General features: G+C 43.4%; 2 protein-coding genes across 8 annotated transcripts in view; one reads left to right on the top strand and one right to left on the bottom strand.

Annotated features, from left to right (window-relative positions):
* The window catches only part of LOC112216312 (inter-alpha-trypsin inhibitor heavy chain H6), a 33,314-nt gene extending 16,420 nt beyond the window's left edge, over nucleotides 1-16,894 (top strand). For 2 of the 7 annotated variants that reach the window (XM_024376210.2, XM_024376213.2), the window contains 13 exons: nucleotides 70-239; nucleotides 399-515; nucleotides 921-1,092; nucleotides 1,305-1,765; nucleotides 1,914-3,129; nucleotides 10,667-10,699; nucleotides 11,021-11,038; nucleotides 11,217-11,258; nucleotides 11,399-11,422; nucleotides 11,497-11,586; nucleotides 11,674-11,787; nucleotides 15,326-15,727; nucleotides 15,866-16,894. In XM_024376210.2, the coding sequence (XP_024231978.1) occupies nucleotides 70-239; nucleotides 399-515; nucleotides 921-1,092; nucleotides 1,305-1,765; nucleotides 1,914-3,129; nucleotides 10,667-10,699; nucleotides 11,021-11,038; nucleotides 11,217-11,258; nucleotides 11,399-11,422; nucleotides 11,497-11,586; nucleotides 11,674-11,787; nucleotides 15,326-15,727; nucleotides 15,866-16,110 (3,104 nt within the window). In that variant the 3' untranslated portion in view covers nucleotides 16,111-16,894. The remainder of the gene's footprint in view (nucleotides 1-69; nucleotides 240-398; nucleotides 516-920; nucleotides 1,093-1,304; nucleotides 1,766-1,913; nucleotides 3,130-10,666; nucleotides 10,700-11,020; nucleotides 11,039-11,216; nucleotides 11,259-11,398; nucleotides 11,423-11,496; nucleotides 11,587-11,673; nucleotides 11,788-15,325; nucleotides 15,728-15,865) is intronic. The other 5 variants (XM_024376215.2, XM_024376214.2, XM_024376212.2 and 2 more) reach the window with 5 other exon arrangements.
* Nucleotides 16,895-16,984: 90 nt separating this feature from the next.
* Nucleotides 16,985-24,771, bottom strand: LOC112216315 (rab GDP dissociation inhibitor alpha). The gene is made up of 11 exons (XM_024376219.2): nucleotides 24,448-24,771; nucleotides 23,532-23,639; nucleotides 23,206-23,305; nucleotides 22,731-22,865; nucleotides 22,371-22,569; nucleotides 22,113-22,244; nucleotides 21,796-21,895; nucleotides 21,338-21,509; nucleotides 20,771-20,915; nucleotides 20,200-20,254; nucleotides 16,985-20,080 (listed from the first exon to the last, which is right to left on the bottom strand). The coding sequence occupies exons 1-11, from the start codon at nucleotides 24,490-24,492 to the stop codon at nucleotides 19,928-19,930; spliced, it is 1,344 nt and encodes a 447-aa protein (XP_024231987.1). The 5' UTR covers nucleotides 24,493-24,771; the 3' UTR covers nucleotides 16,985-19,927.
* Nucleotides 24,772-25,070: the final 299 nt, after the last annotated feature.

Genomic DNA, 25,070 nt, shown 5'->3' with positions numbered 1-25,070 from the left:
CTCAAACATGCACAATGACTGTCTGTGAACTGACTGGGTGTTCTCTGGCCTCCCTTCTCTTCCATCCAGGTGAGTCTGAGGCTCCAGCCTCCACCCAGGTCCAGCAGAACCCTCGTTGTGCTCGTGTGCACTACAGCCCCAGCCTGCAGCAGCAGAGCAGTGCCTCTTCTAAGGGACTCAACGCTGACTACATCATCCAGTACGATGTAGAACTCAGTGACCTCATTGGGGACATACAGGTCATCACACACACACACCCATGTATGCACGCTTGCACAAGCATTACACACTGTCTAGGACCAAAGTCCTACACAACAAATACTGTACAAATGACAGTATCTAGTGAGACAATAATCTCATCAAGTGAGTTATCGTTCTCTTCTTTTGGCCTCTCTCAGGTGTTTGATGGATACTTTGTCCACTACTTTGCACCTCGAGGGCTTCCTGTTGTCCCCAAGGATGTCATCTTTGTCATTGATGTCAGTGGCTCCATGATTGGCACCAAGATCAAACAGGTACAGTAGAAGTATTACAGATGTATTTATTTATTTGACCTATATTGTCACAGCAAAATAATGCAGCACCAGGATTTGAACGTTTAGTCCATAATGTTGCTTGATCGGTGGTTCGGCTATTAGCTTGACAAAAGTATGCTACATGAAAAGTGCAATATTGTTAATATACAGTAACCGTGTGTTAGTGTGGGTTTTCAGTGAATTTGTGTAAATCACGAAGCTCATCTGCATTTCCTGCAAAATTCCCAGCTACAAAAGTGTTCAAATTAAGATCCTACACCTGTACCTCTTTCACATTGCACCCAGCTGCACCCCATTCATTTAGACAAGAATGACAACATTGACTCTACATTATATAGATCAATAAATTATCCTTTCTCTTCTCTCTGCATTTGTGTGGACCAGACAAAGCAGGCGATGTCCACTATCCTGGGGGACCTGCGTGAGGAGGACCACTTCAACATCATCACTTTCTCAGACAAGGTCCACACCTGGAGGAAGGGTCGCACAGTGAGGGCCACGCGGATTAACATACGAGACGCTAAGGACTTTGTCAAGAGGATCATCGCTGAAGGATGTGAGTGGGATTGAGTCTGATGTACTTGAATTGCAATATATCTGCAGCAACTTGACAAGACCATGAAAACACTGTCGGTATTTCTCTCTTCTTCATTCCATTCCATCTTCTGACTCCTCTTTTTCATCCTCTTCTGCATCCTCCATTCCTTCCACCGCCACCCCTCCCTCTCTGCTCCACACCTCCTTCCCATTTGTCCCTCTATCCTCCAGGGACCAACATCAATGCAGCCCTCCTCTCAGCCGCCCAGCTGGTCAACCCTCCCTCCTCCTCCGGTGGTACCCGCCGGGTCCCTCTGGTCATCTTCCTGACGGACGGTGAGGCTACCATCGGCGTGACATCCGGTGACTTCATCCTGAGCAACGCTAAGAGCACCCTGGGGGCCACCTCTCTGTTCGGCCTGGCTTTCGGGGACGACGCCGACTTCCCTTTGCTACGGCGCCTGGCACTGGACAACCGCGGCGTGGCGAGGATGGTGTACGAGGATGCGGACGCCGCACTCCAGCTTAAGGGATTCTACGATGAGGTGGCCAGCCCGCTACTGTCAGACATCCAGCTGACCTACATGGACGACCAGGCCTTTGACGTCACACGCTCCCTCTTCCCTAACTACTTCCAGGGCTCCGAGCTGGTGGTTACTGGGAAGGTCAAGCCAGGGGTCAGGGACCTGAAGGTTTGTGTCATTTAGATCATGTTGCTTGATCTGTGTTTGTCAATTGTTTATACCATAAGATGAAAGGAAATGTCCACTTGAATTATTCATATTGTAATGGGCAATAAAGATGTATCTTCTCTTCTCTATTTTTGTATTTTCATCTCAGGTGTCTCTGACGGCCAGTGGCTCCAAGCAGAAGGTGAAGGTGGAGAATGAGGTGTTGGTATCTAATGGAGAGGGGAATAGGACAGTGCTCTCTATGGGCTGCCCTGGGGGCATGGATGGGATCCCCAGCTTTGTACGGCGTCTCTGGGCTTACTATACTATCAAAGAGCTGCTGCTGGCCAAACTGAACACCACTGACCCTAACATACAGAAACTGCTGGGAGAGAAGGCCACCAACCTCTCCCTCAAGTACAACTTTGTCACTCCTGTTACTTCCCTCGTTGTAGTTAAGCCTGATGCCGATGAAATTCCTACCTCAGCGTCAACTACAACGGTTCGACCCACCACCACCACAGGTACTACAACAACCACAGTAGCCCACACACCTGCCACCAACATAGCCTCCTCAATCCATGTGAAAAAGCCCAGGATGATCAAAGCTAAACCAGACCCTCCTGTCACAAAGCCTCCACCTCGCCAACCACCTCAACCCAGAAAGGGCTCCACCCCACCAACAAAACCCAACCCAGTGAAAACAGTGGCTCCACCATCCCCCAAGAAAACCACTACAACTACCACCCCCAGCCCCAGTGCTGTCAAAACCGTCCCTGTCCCTCTCTCAGGGAAAATCCCTACCCCTCCTCCCAGCTCTCCTAAAACTGCTCCTGCCCCTCCTGCCAGAATAGTCAGTACCCCCCTGCCCAACTTGCTCAAAACAGCCACCGCTCCTGCACCTGGGAAAACCACCACCACAACCCCTGCACCCACCACAGTGAAGACCATCCCTACAACCACCACCACCCAACGCAAAACAGTAAAGACTACAGTCCCTACAACTGTGAAAACCACTACCTCCACTACCACCACCACCTCAGTCAGAGCCGACCCAACCCCTGCTCCACAGCCTGGGAAACCCACTACGCCCCTGCCCATCTCTGTTAGAACAGCCCTCCCGCCAGTTAGAATATCCCTCTCATCCCTCTCATCCTTCTCTTCCTCAGAAAACGCCACCATGTCTGCCGCTGATGCCAACCAACCTCAGGTCACCACACACCTGTACAGTCTTAAGTATGTCCCCTCTACTCCAGCTCCACAGGGCAGTAATACAGACACAGACCCAGATGTGGACCAGATTGCCACCTTTGTCTCTGCCACGTTTTCCCCCATGCCAGGCGTTACAGACGGACCGAAACTGTGGGAGGCTGCAGGACTATTGGGTAGGTCTTCCACTTATCTCGGAAACCCAGAACTAAAATCTTGCGTAATTGTGCCAGATCTTAGAAAATAAACTAGAATGGTAGCTCCTCCCCTTTCTCTCTCAAAGTTCCGTGCAAGTCTATGTGTCAAATGTCCCTTCGCTTTTGAAATTGTAAAGATGCGAGCACCTTCAAAATCGTGATTTGTCCAAATGATCAGTGACAAAAAAACAGCTCACTGGAACAATGTTCTTTGTTAGTCGTCGCATCCCAGTCTGTTGACAGATGCTACAATATAAATTGTGTGCATCTGTGTACGAGAGGTAAGTCCACTTTCTACTGTCTATTTCACTTGGAACTCCAAAAAGCAGTATGCAAAGTATAGGCGAGGATACATTTTTACTGAATACCAGTATTGCATATTATATACATTTCTTTGTATCAGGTATTGAACTTACAGTCCATATTTTGTACCTGTCTATCAGAGAAGTACCAGTACAATAGCTAGAGGACTCCTGATATCACCAGGAGTGATAAGTATAATTTGTTTTGTCTTTATCTGTTGTGGTCTAGTACTGTACTTTTGCTAGCTATGGCCATCTACTTTAAGTGCTGCCTGTTTTCACAGTAGCATACTTGGTGTGAACTGCTGACTGCTTATAATTTTCTGATAGTTTTCACACATCAACCAGGATCAAGGGGCAGCGCAGTTTGTGACTTGTTTTGTAATCAGTGGCTGTATTGGGGGGGGAGTGGTTTCACCTCTCCTAGGCAATCAGCAATTAGTACAGGGTGTTGTGTTCTCAACCTCTTCTAAGCAATTAGCAATTATTGTTACTTCTTCAGTCTCCCCTGGTTTCACAGCAGCAGCTCTATGTGGCGGGTGTGTCAGTGGCGCTTTTGTCACGGAAACAAAGGTGTTTTTTCCGAATAGTTCTGTGGAGTTGTTGGAGGGAGGAAGGAAAGAGAGAGAGGCGCTACACCCCACTCTCACTTGAGTATCTTACCTACGTAGTTATTTACAGATTATCTAATTTTGCTCTGTTGTAGCTTTGTCAAATATGTGTGTGTGTTTTCAATACCTGTTCGGCACCACTCCCTGTAGGCTTTACAGATGTCCCCCACCCCTTGGCTGCAACCCGTCTAATTTAGTGTACCCTGTGTACACAACCCATGTGGAATTCCGGGTCTCTGGCAGTGTTTGGAACTGCTGATCTGCGGTCAAGAATGTTGAGTTAATCTCACCCTATACTGCCCTTCAGACCCTTGACTTTTTTGGCCCTGACGGAGACATGGATCACTACAGAGAGCACTGCTTCTCCAGCTGCTCTTTGTTTCACCTGACTATGTTTTCTCTCATAGTCTGAGAGCATCTGGTCGTGGAAATTTTCTCTGTTCTCCATCTCTCACCTGTCCATCTTCTCATTTGAATTCCATGCTGTCACTGTCACTTGTCATCTATCGTCCACCAGGTGCCCTTAGAGAGTTCCTCAATGAGCTTGACACCTTGATAAGCTAATTTCCTGACGATAGCTCACTGCTCTTTGTACTTGGTGACTTCCACCTCCCGACATCTGCCTTCAATTAATTTCTTTCCAAATCTCCCTTTCCCCTCCTTGCCTCTTGACCCCACCCTTTCACAATCCCCACCAACTCACAAGGCAGGCAATACGCTTGACCTCATCTTTACTAGAGGCTGTTTGCCTACTAATCTCACTGCAATCCCCCCCACCAACAGGTTTCTGATCACTAATTTCCTTTTTCCTTTTCTGTCTCCTTTCCTCCAACCCTAACCACTCAGCCCCTACCCAGATGGTCATGCGTCTTCTCTCTCTCTCTCTTTTTCTTTCTCTCTTTCTCTCTCTCACTACTCTCTCCTCTTCTATTCTATCATCTCTCCATTCTGCTAAATCCTTCTCCCTTCTGTCTCCTGATTCCGCCTCTTTTCCCTTTCCGCATGCTACGACTCACACTGTCCAGTTTCCTCCCGGCTGGCTCGGCCCTCCTCTCCTGCTCCATGGCTGGGTGAGTCATTGTGAGTCTCCCTCCTCCCTATCTGCGGACAAAAAGATGGACCACATCCGCTACTCATTCACTCAGCCTATTGAGTCCACTGGTCTCACTCACACAGAACTACCTTATGCCTTGACCTCTTGCTCCCCTCTCTCTCCAGATGACAGAGAGAGGGGAGAAAGCGCCATTGAGAAAATCAAAGATGGTAGCCAATCAGTTTGTATGTGTGATCCTTGAGATCAAAGTTTTAAGAGTTATGTTTTAATGACCCTGATCCTGTTTACAGAAGCAAAGCGCAGCGAGCGCAGGTGCGCACTGAAGGCTAGGAGCGGAGTAGCGGTCAGATTGGAAAACCTGATGCACCTTGGGCGGTGGGAAAATCTACATTCTACAGTCGTGGCCAAAAGTTTTGAGAATGATACAAATATGAATTTTTACAAAGTCTGCTGCTTCAGTTTGTATGATGGCAATTTGCATATACTCCAGCATGTTATGAAGAGTGATCAGATGAATTGCAATTAATTGCAAAGTCCCTCTTTGCCATGCAAATGAACTGAATCCCCCAAAAATATTTCCACTGCATTTCAGCCCTGCCACAAAATGATCAGCTGACATGTCAGTGATTCTCTCGTTAACACAGGTGTGAGTGTTGACGAGGACAAGGCTGGAGATCACTCTGTCATGCTGATTGAGTTTGAATAACAGACTGGAAGCTTCAAAAGGAGGGTGGTGCTTGGAATCATTGTTCTTCCTCTGTCAACCATGGTTACCTGCAAGGAAACACGTGCCGCCATCATTTCTTTGCACAAAAAGGGCTTCACAGGCAAGGATATTGCTGCCAGTAAGATTGCACCTAAATCAACCATTTATCAGATCATCAAGAACTTCAAGGAGAGATGGTGTCAAGAAGGGCAGCAAATAAGCCTCTTCTGTCCAGGAAAAACATCAGGGACAGACTGATATTCTGTAAAAGGTACAGGGATTGGACTGCTGAGGACTGGGGTAAAGTCATTTTCTCTGATATATCCCTTTCTGATTATTTGGGGCATCCCGGAAAAAAGCTTGTCCGGAGAAGACAAGGTGAGCGCTACCATCAGTCCTGTGTCATGCCAACAGTAAAGCATCCTGAGACCATTCATGTGTGGGGTTGCTTCTCAGCCAAGGGAGTGGCCTCACTCACAATTTTGCTGAAGAACACGGCCATGAATAAAGAACGGTACCAACACATCCTCCGAGATCAACTTCTCTCAACCATCCAGGAACAGTTTGGTGACGAACAATGCCTTTTCCAGCATGATGGAGCACCTTGCCATAAGGAAAAGGTGATAACTAAGTGGCTCGGGGAACAAAACATAGATATTTTGGGTCCATGGCCAGGAAACTCCCCAGACCTTAATCCCATTGAGAACTTGTGTTCAAACCTCAAGAGGCGGATAGACAAACAAAACCCCACAAATTCTGAAAAACTCCAAGCATTGATTATGCAAGAATGGGCTGCCTTCAGTCAGAATGTGGCCCAAAAGTTATTTGACAGCATGCCAGGGCAGATTGCAGAGGTCTTAAAAAAGAAGGGTCAGCACTGCAAATATTGACTCTTTGCATCAACTTCATGTAATTGTCAATAAATGCCTTTGATACTTATGAAATGCTTGTAATTATACTTCAGTATTCCATAGTAACATCTGACAAAAATATCTAAAGACACTGAAGCAGCAAACTTTAGATATCAATATATGTGTCATTCTCAAAACTTTTGGCCACGACTGTAGACAACGTCTACTGGTCGTTGCACACTTGTGCTGAAATAACTCTAAAAACTGACATTATCTATCTGTTACTGTGCTTGCTCTTTACTCAATGTCATCATGGATTAAATGGGCTGAATGATCAATGGGTGACTGAATTATCTTTGCCTTATGCCCTACAATTTGCAAATGCTCCGAGACCATAATGTCAATACCACCAGGAACTTGGTCTCTCTCTGCAATTGCATTTGTACCACTCTCAAACGCGACTGGACCTACACTTGATGACCTACTTCCAAAATCTCAGACTATTGAATGACAAAAATAATTCTGTGTCAAAAGACTGTTTTATTGACAATAGTGCTGGCTCCACCAAGTCCTCACGCATTGGACAACAGATTTATTGTTATGCTTTTATTGTTGATCTCTGGTAATGTGTGACCAAACCCTGGGCCGGTAGATACCATGCGATCTCTACCGACTCCCTATGATTTCAAAAACAGAGCAGGTTTTGGCCTCTTGCATGTTAATGTTAGACGTCTATTTCCAAAAAATAGACATGATTAGAATATGGGCCAAAATGACAAATGCAGACAATGGCTTTATCAGAAACTTGACTAAAGAAGTCTGTGTCAAATAACTCGATTTCTATTGATGGGTACACGGTTTTTAGAACGGATCGGATGAGTAAAGGAGGAGGGGTTGCAATTCATGTTAAATCCAAGTTTAACACCTCTGCAATTCTCTCGATTACCAAAGCCAAACATTTTGAATTGCTTGCGGTTAAAGTGACCGCAAACTCAACAAAAAAAAAGAAGTGTCCTCTCACAATCAACTGCGTTTATTTTCAGCAAACTTAACATGTGTAAATATTTGTATGACCATAACAAGACACAACAACTGAGACATAAACTGAACAATTTCCACAGACCTGTGACTAACAGAAATTGAATAATGTGTCCTTGAACAAAGGGGGGGTCAAAATCAAAAGTAAGTCAGTATCTGGTATGGCCACCAGCTGCATTAAGTACTGCAGTGCATCTCCTCCTCATGGACTGTACCAGATTTGCCAGTTCTTGCTGTGAGATGCTACCCCAGTCTTCCACCAAGGCACCTGCAAGTTCCCGGACATTTCTGGGGGGAATGACCCTAGCCCACACCCTCCGATCCAACAGGTCCCAGACGTGCTCAATGGGATTGAGATCTGGGCTCTTCGCTGGCCATGGCAGAACACTGACATTCCTGTCTTGCAGGAAATCACGCACAGAACGAGCAGTATGGCTGGTGGCATTGTCAGGCTGGAGGGTCATGTTAGGATGAGCCTGCAGGAAGGGTACCACATGAGGGAGGAGGATGTCTTCCCTGTAATGCACAGCGTTGAGATTGCCTGCAATGACAACAAGCTCAGTCCGATGATGCTGAGACACACCGCCCCAGACCATGACAGACCCTCCACCTCCAAATTTATCCCGCTCAAGAGTACAGGCCTCTGTAATGCTCATTACTTCAATGATAAACGCTAATCCGACCATCACCCCTGGTGAGACAAAACCACTTTTTGCCAGTCCTGTCTGGTCCAGCGACGGTGGGTTTGTGCCCATAGGCGACGTTGTTGCCGGTGTTGTCTGGTGAGGACCTGCCTTACAACAGGCCTACACGCCCTCAGTCCAGCCTCTCTCGGCCTATTGCGGACAGTCTGAGCACTGATGGAGGGATTGTGCGTTCCTGGTGTAACTCGGACAGTTGTTGTTGACATCCTGTACCTGTCCCGCAGGTGTGATGTTCTGATGTACCAATCCTGTGCATGTGTTACGTGGTCTACCACTGTCTGCCCTGTCTCCCTGTAGCACTGTTTTAGGCATCTTACAGTTCCGACATTGCCATTTATTGCCCTGGCCACATCTGCAGACCTCATGCCTCCTTGCAGCATGCCTAAGGCATGTTCACACAGATGAGCAGGGTCCCTGGGCATCTTTCTTTTGGTGTTTTTCAGAGTCAGTGGTGGAAAGGCCTCCTTAAGTATCCTAGGTTTTCATAACTGTGACCTTAATTGCCGACCGTCTGTAAGCTGTTAGTGTCTTAACGACCGTTCCACAGGTGCATGTTCATGAATTGTTTATGGTTCATTGAACAAGCATGGGATCCAGTGTTTAAACCCTTTACAATGAAGATATGTGCAGTTATTTGGATTTTTACTAATTATCTTTGAAACACAGGGTCCTGAAAAAGAGACGTCTCCCACATCACTGTAGTCGGCTTCTACAGACCGGCTTTGGGAGGCGCACTAAACTCTTTCAATGTCATGCACAAGTTAAATGACTCAATTTAGTTTTTTTTAAATGAGATTTGAACTGGGACATGCTTACATCTGTCTGGCTTTAGATCGGGGCACAGCACCACAACTGCAGCTATGGCAGTGGCAAATGACATTAATGCACTTGATAAAAAGCAACATTGTGCTGCTCCGTTTGTGGATTCATCAAAGGCCTTTGATTCAGTTGACCATGAACTGTTGCTCGCTAGACTCAGAAACATTGATCTCAGTGAAGAGGCAGTAAATTGGAATTCTTTCTGACAGAAAACAATGTGTATATACTGATAATTAAAAGTCTAGCTTTATTGAGATTAATATAGGTGTGCCCCAGGGTTCCATTTTATCTCCTGTCTTCTCAATTTTTATGAATGAATTGGGAAATGGGATACAACCAGCAAAGTTACATCTATATGCAGATACAGTCATATATTCATGTGCTCCTTTTCTGGTTCAGGCTGTTGATGAGCTCCAGACTGATTTTCAGTCAATGCAGGCCTCCCTTTATGGTCTTGAATGTACAAAAAACTAAATTCATGACCTTTACCAGAGCTAGAACTCTGCCAGAGAAGGTTAGCATTGTCACATCTGGTGGTTTATCCATTGAAAAAGTGTCATCCTACAAATACCTAGGCATTTGGTTGGATGACAAGTTGTCCTTTAAAGTTCATGTAGATAATCTTGTGACAAAGCTTAAATTGAAACTGGGTTTTTATTTTCTTAAGGCTTGCTTCCCTCTTTTGGCTAGAAAGAAGCTTGTTCGGGCCATTTTTCTCTTTAATTGATTATGGTGACTTGCTGTATATGCATGCAGCCTCCTCTGTCTTACAGAGACTGGACTCTGGTTATCATGCATCCTTGCATTTTATTACAAATGCCAAGTCACTCACCCACCATTGCACATTGTACCAAATGGTAGGTTGGACCTCACTTTATATGTGCAGAAAGATACTTCATCTAGATATGTTAGTGCCACTGAATTCATTTAAAAAAATGTTGTATGTTTTAATGATGTATTGATTGTTGCTGCCTTCTTGGCCAGGTCTCCCTTGAAAAAGAGACTGGGTCTCAATGGGCTTTTCCTGGTTTAAAAAAAAAAAGTTTTATCCTGCACGAGTGAGGTCTGGCCACCCGACAACCTGCCTGCTCAACCCCATCACCTTCTCCAGACCATCTCTGGAGACCTCCTATTCGTCACTTCCCTCATCAACTCATCCTTGACCACTGTCTGTGTCCCCTCTGACTTCAACATGTCTTGAGCTGCTCCCCTCCTCAAGAAACCAACACTCGACTCCTCTGATGTTAAACTATAGACCTGTATCCCTTTTCTTTCCAAAACACTTGTGTCTCTGATCAACTCTCTCTCAAAGATCTTCTTGAAAAGAGCGTCTGCTAAATGACTCAAATGTAAATGTACAATCGAATGCACCACGGGCACTGTACTATCAGTCTGCCCTTAGTTGTGACATGTTCCACTTCTCTCCACCAGATGTCTCTACTTCCATTCAGCTCCAGAGAAAAGGTGAATCAAGCACACACTTAGCACCTTTTTCCCTATCTAGAACCTAAAAGGGTTCTTCGGCTGTACCCATAGGAGACCCCTTTGAAGAACCCTTTTTGGTTCTAGATAGAACCACTATGAGTTTCATGTTGGACCTTTTGCACAGAGGGTTCTACCTGGAACCAAAAAAAGGGTTCTCCTTTGGGGACTGCTGGAATCCTTTTGGAAACATTTTTATGTAAGAGTGTGCCAGTAGATTTAATCATTCTATTGCACAAAATGTATTAAGTGATGAAGTGGTGCTTTAAACTGTAATCTTTTTCCTCCCGGGTCTTCCTTTAGATATGGAGGTGGTTAAAGGTGAGTTCTCTCTTACTTCCCTGCCATAAAAATAGATTCACTGTAACAACATAAATGTTGTATATTAAAATCTGTTTCCCCTATAGAGATTCTGATGACAGCCCCCAGACCAGCTCAGGGAGAGGGTATGTTTTAACTGTCTGGTGTCTAATGATGTCCGTCTGATTTCATCTTTCAGATTATGATGCAACCTACGACAATGACCTTGACTATGACTCCTGTAAGTCATAGTTTATAGATGTATATACATAAATGTGTGTGTGTGTATATAACTGTTTAGTTGTGTTGGCCATGTGGATACTTTGTTTCTAAGTTGATACAGATGTTAAACATCTTTTTTTGGAATTTGTATGTTTACAGGGGATGAATCAGCATCAAATCCTTGTAAGTATTTCTATGTAGTCTAGCATAAGATTAATGTACTTCAGACCCAGGCTCTGACCTGTCATTGGTTTCAGTGCTTCAGATAGATGAGATTGCCACTGTTGTCCTTCCAGGGCCGCCCCCCCCCTCCATACTGAGCTCTGTCAGAGTCTTCTCCTCTTCTGGTAAGGGGCCTACACGACATAACATATGACTGAAAGTTAATGTTTCTCACCTGTTTTTCTTAATGTCCAACATGTTTTATTCTGAAGTTGATGGAGACCCTCACTTTGTGGTCCAGCTCCCTAAACTGAAACAGAATCTGTGTTTCACGGTGGACGGCAGGGCCAACGATGTACTGAGACTGCTGGAAGACTCCGAGAGAGGTTAGTCAGCACAGACTACCAAGACAAGTCCAGAACTCTCATATTATATTACTGGCATGCAATTTCATTTTAGCAATGTGCCGTATAATTTGAGAAGCACACTGACATTGTATAGGAACAGAATTGAATAGGAACTGATGAATACGAACACATGAATCCTGTTAATGCATATATATATATATATATATGTATACACACACACACACACACACACACACACACACACACACACACACACACACACACACACACACACACACACACACACAGTGGGGAGAACAAGTATTTGATACACTGCCGATTTTGCAGGTTTTCCTCTTACAAAGCATGTAGAGGTCTGTACTTTTTATCATAGGTACACTTCAACTGTGAGACGGAATCTAAAACAAAAATTCAGAAAATCACATTACAGATCACATTACATCACATTACACATTACATTATGATTTAAGTAATTAATTTGCATTTTATTGCATGACATAAGAATTTGATACATCAGAAAAGCAGAACTTAATTTTTGGTACAGAAACCTTTGTTTGCAATTCCAGAGATCATACGTTTCCTTTTTGACCAGGTTTGCACACACTGCAGCAGGGATTTTGGCCCACTCCTCCATACAGACCTTCTCCAGATCCTCCAGGTTTCGGGGCTGTCGCTGGGCAATACGGACTTTCAGCTCCCTCCAAAGATTTTCTATTGGGTTCAGGTCTGAAGACTGGCTAGGCCACTCCAGGACCTTGAGACGCTTCTTACGGAGCCACTCCTTAGTTGCCCTGGCTGTGTGTTTCGGGTCATTGTCATGCTGGAAGACCCAGCCACGATCCATCTTCAAGGGAAGGAAGTTGTTGGCCAAGATCTCGCGATACATGGCCCCATCCATCCTCCCCTCAATACGGTGCAGTCGTCCTGTCACCTTTGCAGAAAAGCATCCCGAAAGAATGATGTTTCCACCTCCATGCTTCACGGTTGGGATGGTGTTCTTGGGGTTGTACTCATCTTTCTTCTTCCTCCAAACACGGCGAGTTGAGTTTAGACCAAAAAGCTCTATTTTTGTCTCATCATACCACATGACCTTCTCCCATTCCTCCTCTGGATCATCCAGATGGTCATTGGCAAACTTCATACGGGCCTGGACATGTGCTGGCTTGACCAGGGGGACCTTGCGTGCGCTGCAGGATTTTAATCCATGATGGCATAGTGTGTTACTAATGGTTTTTTTTAGACTGTGGTCACAGCTCTCTTCAGGTCATTGACCAGGTCCTGCCGTGTAGTTCTGGGCTGATCCCTCACCTTTCTCATGATCATTGATGCCCCACGAGGTGAGATCTTGCATGGAGCCCCAGACCGAGGGTGATTGACCGTCATCTTGAACTTCTTCCATTTTCAAATAATTGTGCCAACAGTTGTTGCCTTCTCACCAAGCTGCTTGCCTATTGTCCTGTAGCCCATCCCAGCCGTGTGCAGGTCTACAATTTTACCCTGATGTCTTTACACATCTCTCTGGTCTTGGCCATTGTGGAGAGGTTGAAGTCTGTTTGATTGAGTGTGTGGACAGGTGTATTTTATACAGGTAACGAGTTCAAACAGGTGCAGTTAATACAGGTAATGAGTGGAGAAGGAGGGATTCTTAAAGAAAAACTAACAGGTCTGTGAGAGCCAGAATTCATACTGGTTGGTAGGTGATCAAATACTTATGTCATGCAATAAAATGCAAATGAATTACTTAAAAAATCATACAATGTGATTTTCTGGATTTTTGTTTTAGATTCCATCTCTCACAGTTGAAGTGTACCTATGATAAAAATTACAGACCTCTACATGCTTTGTATGTAGGGAAAACCTGCAAAATCGGCACTGTATCAAATACTTGTTCTCCCCACTGTGTATATATACAGTGGGGCAAAAAAGTATTTAGTCAGCCACCAATTGTGCAAGTTCTCCCACTTAAAAAGATGAGGCCTGTAATTTTCATCATAGGTACACTTCAACTATGACAGACAAAATGAGAACATTTTTCCAGAAAATCACATTGTATGAATTTATTTGCAAATTATGGTGGAAAATAAGTATTTGGTCACCTACAAACAAGCAAGATATCTGGCTCTCACAGACCTGTAACTTCTTCTTTAAGAGGCTCCTCTGTCCTCCACTCATTACCTGTATTAATGGCACCTGTTTGAACTTGTTATCAGTATAAAAGACACCTGTCCACAACCTCAAACAGTCACACTCCAAACTCCACTATGGCCAAGACCAAAGAGCTGTCAAAGGACACCAGAAACAAAATTGTAGACCTGCACCAGGCTGGGAAGACTGAATCTGCAATAGGTAAGCAGCTTGGTTTGAAGAAATCAACTGTGGGAGCAATTATTAGGAAATGGAAGACATACAAGACCACTGATAATCTCCCTCGATCTGGGGCTCAACGCAAGATCTCACCCTGTGGGGTCAAAATGATCACAAGAACAGTGAGCAAAAATCCCAGAACCACACGGGGGGACCTAGTGAATGACCTGCAGAGAGCTGGGACCAAAGTAACAAACGCCTACCATCAGTAACACACTACACCGCCAGGGACTCAAATCCTGCAGTGCCAGATGTGTCCCCCTGCTTAAGCTAGTACATGGTCCAGGCCTGTCGGAAGTTTGCTAGAGAGCATTTGGATGATCCAGAAGAAGATTGGGAGAATGTCATATGGTCAGATGAAACCAAAATAGAACTTTTTGGTAAAAACTCAACTCGTCGTGTTTGGAGGACAAAGAATGCTGAGTTGCATCCAAAGAACACCATACCTACTGTGAAGCATGGGGGTGGAAACATCATGCTTTGGGGCTGTTTTTCTGCAAAGGGACCAGGACGACTGATCCGTGTAAAGGAAAGAATGAATGGGGCCATGTATTGTGAGATTTTGAGTGAAAACCTCCTTCCATCAGCAAGGGCATTGAAGATGAAATGTGGCTGGGTCTTTCAGCATGACAATGATCCCAAACACACCGCCCGGGCAACAAAGGAGTGGCTTCGTAAGAAGCATTTCTCAAGGTCCTGGAGTGGCTTAGCCAGTCTCCAGATCTCAACACTATAGAAAATCTTTGGAGGGAGTTGAAAGTCAGTGTTGCCCAGCAACAGCCCCAAAACATCACTGCTCTAGAGGAGATCTGCATGGAGGAATGGTCCAAAATACCAGCAACAGTGTGTGAAAACCTTGTGAAGACTTACAGAAAATGTTTGACCTCTGTCATTGCCAACAAAGGGTATATAACAAAGTATTGAGAAACTTTTGCTATTGACCAAATACTTATTTTCCACCATAATTTGCAAATAAATTCATAAAAAATCCTACAATGTGATTTTCTGGATTTATTTTTCTCATTTTGTCTGTCATAGTTGAAGTGTACCTAATGAGAACTTGCACAATTGGTGGCTGACTAAATACTTTTTTGCCCCTGTGTGTGTGTGTGTGTGTGTGTGTGTGTGTGTGATATATATATATATATATATCACACACACACAGTTAATCATTGCCTTCCTCTCACTGAAGGTATCATGGTGGATGGTCATTTGATGTGGGCTCCATCCAAACAAGACGTCGAAGACCGTTCCCGTACATACTTTGACCAGATAACCATCTCCACCAGGGGCGGGACAGGTGTGCTGGGTGCCATAATGATCACCCTCTCATTGGATGCTGTGGTGCTGGAGGGGGAGGGGCAGGACACCCTACACACCAATCAGAAGGGATCTGTGACAAGGCAGGGTGTGATGGTTTCCATGGAAAGCAGAGATGACTTCCATCAGAGCTGTTGGATCGAGCTGACGAAGGACATTCGTTTCCTGGTTCTCTTCCACCACTACAGACACCCCAGCTACCTGCAGATGGCACACCTCGGATTCTACATCACTGACGGACAGGGCCTCTCTCTTTCAACCAAAGGCCTACTGGGTACATTCATTTATCACCCTTCAATTACTTTTTAAATGGGTTTCTTTGTCTTTTTGCACCTGACCCTAAAGCCCCTGCTGTATAAAGGGATTTAGAAAAATATGTAATGATTTAGTGATTGTTCTCTTGTCCCAACAGGCCAGTTCCAGCATGCTGACATGCGTGTCACGCTGATGAAGGACCCTCGTGACACACTGCATCAGCCCAGTAAAGAGGGGGTGCTGAGGTGGGGGGTGATACACATGCCCATCACCCTACAGGACAAGACCCTGAAGGACACAGTGAGGAAAGGTCACCTGGGAAGTTGTTGGGTCGTGCCCAAGGCGCAGGTGGAGAGACTGCTGGGGCATCCCTACCAGAGCTATGTGGTGGATCACCTGTAAATACTCACTGGCTCTTTTCAAATGTCCATCCTAGCACACTAGTTAGAATACTATACATGCCTAATGCATTGCTTTATATTAAGTGGTATGGAGATTGGAACCGAGACACTCATCTAGCTATCCCCTTCACCTCAAAGCTGGGTAGCTCAGGCCATGGGAAACTCTGTAAGGACAAACAGCACTGGGACAAAGGGTGCTGCTGGCTAGGCTTCAATACCAATGTCACATAGTGAGTTATTACTCTCTGAGAGCACCGGTGGCAGTGTGCATGAATGCATATTCATGATTATGAGACTAAAAAGAGAGCCAATTACAAGACTGAGAAAAGAGAGGGCAAAAGAGAACAAGAGACAGATGCAAAAGAGAAAACGTGACAGACTGATACAAAGAGAAAAATAGTGAGAGACCGAGGGAGAGTCCAGTAAGTATGATGGGGTAATTCACACAGGTGTCAGACATGAATAAATAAAGGATATGGGATGATGTCATTGCACCACTCCTTTCTGAAACAACAATAGTGACAGACTTCTCCTTCTGCAGTTAACATTGCAACAGTAAGATCTTAATTTTCTGTATACTTCGGCAGACAAATGATGTTTGATCTTCACATACAGCTCATTCCAATCTCTCCTTCACGCAAATCATGTTTCATAAGTACTTTTATAATTCCAATGTTATAACAAATATATTAGATGATTTGAGCAATGTGGAAAAATTTTTAAGTGTCAGGGTTGTGTATATACAGTATGTATATTCCTAAAATGACTAAATATTATAAATTGTCTATGGAACTTGTTTTGGTCTTATTGGGGTAGGTAGTTTTACACAAATTATTTAGTTCTGTTAAAACACATGGACTCTCAGACACTATGGATTTGACTTTTCAGGTTTGCCATGTGCTTTTAATTTTTTTTCTATACTTTTGTTCATAGTTTAATTCATTTTATTTGTTACACAAGACATTGTTCACATACTAGTGATCAAACAAAGGACTGTAAGTTGTTTACTTCTCCGTCTGCCCTATGTTTTCGGCAATTTCAAGGGATGTCATCAATAATATTAGTCAAAGGCCAAACATCAAACCACATTTTAGGCTTTCATTTAAATAAATAAAGAGAAGACAGCGTCTGGTGTCGAGGAAGGGGAAAAAATGCCCAAATATAACTAGCTACGCTTGCAGAGTAAACTCAACACAATTCACCAAAGTAACATAAGTCCAGTATGAAATTCACACAATGTGAAAACTGTGCACAGTCTGAAACTGTAGAAATTAGTCTAAAAGATGACTGGACTGAAGGGTTGAAAGCTTAATTGAACCCTATGATTGAGGACCAGACTGTTGCTATCGTCCCACTGTCCTTCATCACAACCTGTTATAAGACCTGTTAATGTTTAACACATGTAAAACTGTAATAACCAGTAAATCAGGTCAAACATGATACAACAAAACTAAAACAATGAAGTCGGCATATGCATCACTTTGAGATCAGTTATGATAATATAACAAACTAATAGCGGAGAAGCATATTCAGCATTACCTTCCATAACGTCAGTGAAATCAAATAAATTAGCATTGTATTAAGACACACAGAGCCACCCCAAATACGTAAAAACTGAGGCGTTTAGAGATATGAGGGACTACATGAAGGGATCGGCAATAATTCCCACTAACGTCATCCATGTTACTGTAATCAAATTTGAAGGGAAATGTTGTGGCATCTATCTCAGCATTGCTGCCCACAATTGATATGTACTGTAAATAACTAACCAAGCTGCAGATCCAAATCTCAAAACAATGTCATGCCTGGAAACATATAGATGAAGAGAACACAGCTAACCTCAAAGGGTCAGACAGAATGGAGGTTAAGGGTTTCTACAATGGAGGAGATTCACATTAGGGCCCAGCCAAGTCCACAGAACCACAGGATTTACTAGAACATAGAAATAGAATGACTAGAATTTCTGAGATTCTATCGCTGTTATATTAGACTGTGGTGGTAGTTAGTGGAAATACAATGTTCACAGTTAGCAGTCATGAAAGACACAAGACATTTGCAGCATCAAGTCAACCAACTGACATCAATAAGCAGAGGAATGGTCGGCAGATAACATTGTTTTTAAATATACTGAAATTATTTGAGAACCCAAACATATTGGATAAGACCCCAAATTTAAGGCTAAAACCAAGTAAAAGCAATTGGTTCATACTCTGGGGAGGCACTTCATATCGAGGCCTCAGAACCTTTTGTAATGGTGCATTCTGTTAAGTGTTTTACATTTTGGGAGTGTCCGCGTTTCCCTCCACTTGCTACTGTAAGGTTGCCTAGCAGGAGTCCAAAGGGAATTTGTCTCTCTGTGTGACATACACAACAAGGGTTAGTTAGACCACAACAATGATCTGGAGCTTCCTTTCACTACAAGCCGAGAGTTCAGTCTTCCTTCTTTTACACAAAAGCAATACTTTCCTGATCTCAAATCTGCGACAGTCCCTAACTACATTCGTTCTTTATCACCTTGTTTCATCGTATCTCAACATGTAGTGATCTGATTTCCTATTTGAGTACAACTCAGTGCTATCCTTGGGATGTCCCTACCCTAAACCTAACCTTAACCATAACCCTTACCTACCCCTAACCTTGACCCTTACCTTAACCATTTTCAACTTCAATGAGGTGACATCAGTTCGGTCATCCCAAGGACACTGTTTAGACTTTCTCATTTCATGAAAAATGTATTCATGTAACCTCACCAACATGCCTAGCCTCCAGACAGACCCTCACTGTAACCACCCTCTCTCACTCTTCTACACAACACATTCCCTTTTCAGTTTGACCTCAAAGTCCACTTCAGAGTATTACAGTCCATGTTTCTATTTCAAATTCAGTAAACTTCATAACTTCAGCAAGTAAAAATGCGCACCATATGTTGAAATAAAAACTTGAAACATTTAAAAAATAAAGAACGGAAACCATTCAAATCGTAACTTTGACATCACACAACAAACAGAGAAATAAAACGTGGTTTTAGGGACAACAGAACAGTTAGCCACCGGCCAGCTTAACTACTAGCACAGAGAACACAGCAGCACTGCAAAGTGAGCACTATCAGTTTGACAGAACAGCCTATTGATATTATTACTTTTCATTTTAAAACATTTTATCTGACCGAGCGAGAGATTTGCCGAAAAAAGAGCAGTTGTCTATGTAAATAAGTAACAGGTTAAATAGTAGGAAGAGAACAGGGTGAAAGCAGGGTTGACAGGAGGGAATGATCAGTGTGAGAATGGCCCAGCCTTCAGAACGCTGCCGCATCATTGTGTTCTATGTGCAATACTACTGTGTATTCATGCATGTCGAAAAGTGAAAAGGCTTTTGAAATTGCAACTACAATGAATCGGTCTACCTCTAATGATCATAGTTTAGACGTAGTTTAAAATGGAATGAGAGACCATATCAACCTTGCCTTTCAGTGAGAGATAGAAATAGGGAATGTGAGTCTTGGAACAATGTGCTGTGTGTGTTTTAATTATGTTTGAGTACGGAGACCTCAGGAGGGGGAAAAAAGGAGGACAACCGGAAGGCAGAACCTCCCTGTCTACTCTAGAACCTTCTAGAACTCCCCTGAACACTCCCACCATCTCCCATATAAGGTACCCTACCCAGTACCCTGCCCCTACAATCTGTAAATGATCTAACTCGTTACCCTTTGTACTCTTTACCCTGCCCTCTACCACCTCATCCATATGTTCTGCCTTCTTCCATTAACCCCCTCTTCACTCCCTTCTCTGCCCCGCCCTCTCCCTGATGCCCCTCCCTCCTCATTGCTCATCCTCCCCAAACACATCGTTCTGTTTGCGTTTCATGTTCTCAAAGTCAAAGTCGCTTCCGGTCATACGCTTGTAGATGTCCTTGATGTCGTTGCAGGTGGTCTCAAAGTGAGTGGTGGCGTCGTAGGCCGATGAGGCAAATATCTGAACGAGACATAAAACCACACCAATTTTTTTTCACTCAACTGCCTTGTCCTAAAACATGTCTCAGAAAGGTGGTGTTTTAGCAATATAGGAGGTATATCCAGATGTGTTTGACTCACCTGACTCTCAGTACCGTCGTCTGTGGGCTCATAGAGGTCACTGAGGGACACAAACCTACAGATAAAGAGGGAAGAGGTCAGTTATTGACTTACAAAAGCCTCCTTACTGCTATTCATTTCATTCATTTGTGATAGCACACATCGTACAAGCTGAGTTTTGGACAGTGATGAAACAACACGAGATATACAGTATAATATATATATATATATAAATACATAATATGTAAGTCGCTCTGGATAATAGCATCTACTAAATTACTAAAATGTAAATTATAATACATGCCATTTAGCAGACGCTTTTATCCAAAGCGACTTAGTCATGTATGCATAAATGTTATGTATGGGTGGTCCTGGGAATTGAACCCACTTTCCTGGTGTTGCACGCACCATATGCTCTACCAACTGAACTACAGAGGACCAAGACAATCAGAGAAGTGGGAGGGAGAAGAGGAATGGAGGAGAGAGGAGTAGACAGGAGGGAGCAGAGCGGAGGAAGGGGGACTAGAGAGGAGTGAGAAGAGAGTAGTAAAGGGGAGGAAGAGGTAGTAGAGAAGAGGGAGTAGAGACACACTTCTGGTCAATGGGTTCCAGCAGCTCCAGAGCAGGCTCTATCTCAGCCTCAGGCTCGTTGGTCTCCACAGTGGTGCTGACAATGGCAATGTACTTCCCCTGGGCCGCCACATTGTGGGCATAGGAGATCATACACACGTAGATGTCTGGAGGACAGAACACAAGTTCGATCAGTTTAGAGATTTGGAAAAGAGGGTTTGTGATATATGGCAAATATATCACGGCTAAGGACTGTGTCCAGGCACTCGGCGTTGCTCTGTGCATAAGAACAGCCCGTAGCCGTGGTATATTGGCCATATACCACACCCCCTCGTGCCTTATTGCTTAAGGATAAAATATGCCTGACAAATATGTTCTGTGGCAGTCACTTTGCTTTTCTGATACCTAATTGTGTATTCGATTGAGATTTTACAATTGTACTTTTCTGGACTATTCCAGACCTTTTCACTCTCCAACAACACTGCTATTGTACTTTATGTGAGGTAAACTTACTGTTAGAGAGAACATCTGACAACAGGAAGTCAGAAACATCCCATCTTAGTAAACCTGTATTTGGTCCACCCCTCACCTGACTTGCGGTTGACCTGGTTCTGGGGGATGATGATCTGACAGGAGTTGGCGTCGTTGGTGTCCTTGATCGGGTGGCTGAGGATACAGATGACCCTGATCACCTGACCTGCCTTACGCACACGGTCCTGGATGTAGCTGGGGTCACAGATCAGCTGTTTGCACCGAGCCACCTGACAAGGGAAGGACAATATAGAAGACAACAATATCAATCTAACATACTGTACTTTCTCTCTTCTACCAATTGTATATGTGCAGGTATTGTTCACTTTTCTTCAGTGCATTATCATCAGTCTTGACTACTTTACTATAAAGTAAAGAGATTAGATCTTATAGACCTATTAGATTGTGATTTTAATGATAGTTTAGCGTGATTTTTATAGATAGATTGTGATTTTATAGAAGTGATTAGATAGATTACATTGTGATTTTATAGAACTGATTAGATGGTGAATTTACCTCTCCCTCAGACTTCACTCCCACCACATGGCCATCCTCCATCACTATCTCCTCCACTGGTTTGTTGAGCATGTAGGTTCCTCCATAAATTGCACTCAATCTAACAATGTATGAGAGAGAGACTATGAATTATACATTATTATAAATATGCTAATACACTATTGAATACATTTTACATTTACAATTTAGTCAGTTAGCTTTAGCAGACTATTTTATCCTTATCCAGAGTGACTTAAGATCAGAATTCTATATGAACAGCTTTGTCTGACTAAAGAAAGGACATAGAGATTTAGGGATTACAAATGTAACACACAGACCTGGCAAATCCTTGAGGCAGCTCCCCCAGGCCATAGAGGGGGTACAGGTAGGGGCTTTTCCCATATCGGGCCAGGGATTCACTGTACAGCTTGATACGATTGATGGTCTCCAAACAGGGCACATCAAGGTAGCTGGAGAAAATTACAATTTATTCAATGCTTTTCAAAGCATTAATTTGGAATTTCAGTTTACTTCCTGATAGGCCCGGGTCAGGTTAAATCTCATTAGCGATTGGTGATCAATCTAAGTGCTCTTACTCATCTGTCCTGTAGAGGGCCAGGGCGTGGCCAGTGAAGTCGATGACATCCTGACCCAGGTCAAACTTCTTGTACACATCTCTCATGGTGGTGACTTTGGGGTCGACGCCCTCGAAGGTCTTGGGGTCGTTCTCGTCAAAGTTGGCCACAAACACGAGGAATTTCCGGAACCTTCTCTTCTCAAACATACCCATAAGATCTGGAGGACATGTGACAAAAACAAAAGTGAAAGCTCTGCCTCATATACGACACTATACTGTATATATAGTAGGAAAACGTTAATAAATGTAATCTTTGATGGTACATATAGCAAACTCACAACACAATCTAAAGTACAGTTTACTGTATATTCAAACTTACTTGAAGCTAGAGCCTCAGTCTCAGTTGAAGGAACCTTGTAGATCTTTCCTCCCTTGTACACAAAACTACCCTCCACTACTTTGAAGTCCAGGTATCGTGTCACTTCTGTGTATAGCAGCATTTTCACAAGCTGACCTGTTTTATTGGATTTTCAGACAAAAGGGATGGTTTTCATTTAATAACTTCAAGGTATCTCCATGTTTCATCAACAGCCATGCCATATTTTGCTTTATTGGTATCATGATCTCGATTTCCATTTTTTCTTGGGTAAATTCTGCTTCCTACTTATACTCATGATGTGGGGACGGTCTGCATACATTAATAAGTTGAGTAACTGAGCAACATGATTTATGATTGAGGCTATTGGTGTACCGATTGGTTCTGTATGTATCGACTGGTAACAGGAATATTCATTAATCTAATAGGTTTAATTGTATCTCTCATTTGCAAACAAAAAACAAATCCCACAACTGACCATTGGCCATAAGAAATTTGGGGATGAGGTCCACGTTCCAGTCTCTTCCACGACCCATAGACTCTGGAGGGCTGTCAGGCAGCTCAAACCGCTTATACAGCTGTGGAAGGGAAATATATGCACGAGTGAAAACATCAATAAATACTCTTACAAATACCAAACCATTAACCTGGGGCAGTGAAAGGAAAATACAGGATAATAAAACATCTGACATAAACCATGGAGGGCTGGGTGGAACGTTGGAATATATTAAATATGATTGAATATTTGAGTGGATATTGACACAAAATGATGACCATTAGATCCACAATGTTCTACGCCCTTACCTCTTCCAGAGGGGTGATGGAGGAGCTTTCACCTCCATAATAGGGGTTCCTGTCCATGTGCAGAACTTTCTTTCCATTCACAGACATGATCCCAGAGAGGATGCATTCCTAAAAGGAAATGAAAGGCAAAATATGAATCAGTATTAAAAAAGCAAGTGTGTGTGTGTATCAGGAGGGAGAGATAGAGAGAGGAGGGGGTGTAGGAGGGAGGGACAAGATGTACGCAAGCGCGAGCCGATGTCTGAGCCATAACAATAATACTGTACGAATAATACAAATAATACTATTCATAAAAAAACGAACAATTGTAGTATAAATAAAGAAAATACATTTTTTTAAATCTTTGCATGTGCCACCCCAAATGAAACGAGTGTAGTGGATATTGTTCATATCCAGGCTAAATCATTAACTGTCTGCACTAAAAAAATATTCATTTTATGTATATCCATCGTACTCGTAAAATGTTGGCTTTGTCTTATTGTAAACTCTGTACACATGTGCCTCGAATATGGAACAGGGTGTGATGACTGAGGCGAGTCTACGAAACATTATACAGTACTAGGGAGAGGTTCTATTTATTTAAAACCATTCTCAGACCTGCGCAAATGCTGTTCAATGAAGGCCACTACACCATCACTCTGGGGCTACGCCTAAAGATGCTGCACAACGAATGAACAATGCACTGACAACACAAATGTATCCAAATAAATTGTTGCCTACTTGTATCCATTATGCAAAGATATCTTATTAGCTTTGGGGCAGATAGGCTATTTACCATCACATTTTCCTAAAGTCATTCAGAGATGCAGATGCTCCTATCAATGACATTATTGGATGAATAAGGAAACATAGGCAAATGTCATAAATGTAAAGTTGAGTATGCTATATCACAAATACAATTGATTAGACTACTTACTGTGAGTCCGGTGCCCAAAACGATCACATCATATTCCTCATCCATGTTGTATCACCGCCTCTCCTGTCTCGCCCTCTTTTGCCTAGTGAAATTTCTGGGAATTGGCAGGAAAGGAAACCAAGTGGAAGAACGGAGGCAATTTGTCCCCGTTTCTTTTTAGCAAGTGTATGTTGGTTAGATACCTTTTTAAGTTAGTATTTATTTATAATCAGTTGTAATTTGTAAGTGGAATATGGTCCACACACTGTCACCGGCAAGAACGACCAAAGATGGCCCTAACCATGGAACGCTGTGGAACAGCAATGATGCATTCGCGTCGGAAAGTAGGGCACATCCCTTGCGTCTGCGCCTCACACTAGGCTACGCCCCTAGTCGCACAACAGACGAAACAGAGAAACCTCAAACCGTCCCTCCTCACGTTTAAACAGTTATGTTATTGTATGCTTACGCTATTCATAAAAAGGCTAGATTTCTTTTTTTGAACATTTTTCAATTATCTTCTATTGTCTGATTAGACACTAACGTGTGCGTTTTTATTTTATTTTCCCCTTCAGTCCTTTTCATTGCGGTAGGCGCAGCAATTGCGGATGCAGTGGTATTCCTCCGCCAACACTGCTGTTATG

This window comes from Oncorhynchus tshawytscha, linkage group LG16 (assembly GCF_018296145.1).
Source record: "Oncorhynchus tshawytscha isolate Ot180627B linkage group LG16, Otsh_v2.0, whole genome shotgun sequence".
NCBI lineage: Eukaryota > Metazoa > Chordata > Actinopteri > Salmoniformes > Salmonidae > Oncorhynchus > Oncorhynchus tshawytscha.
Note: the sequence above shows the minus strand (reverse complement) of the source record. Positions and strands in the feature narration are given on the sequence as shown.

Bases quoted from the DNA above. Each gene is read 5' to 3' on its own strand.
- LOC112216315 (XM_024376219.2), bottom strand. From the start codon at position 24,492: ATGGATGAGGAATATGATGTGATCGTTTTGGGCACCGGACTCACA. The intron at 20,916-21,337 runs GTGAGGGGTGGA...TCTGTCCTCCAG, and splicing joins CCAGGTCAACCGCAAGTCAG to ACATCTACGTGTGTATGATC. The intron at 20,255-20,770 runs GTGTGTCTCTAC...CTTTATCTGTAG, and splicing joins CTGGAACCCATTGACCAGAA to GTTTGTGTCCCTCAGTGACC.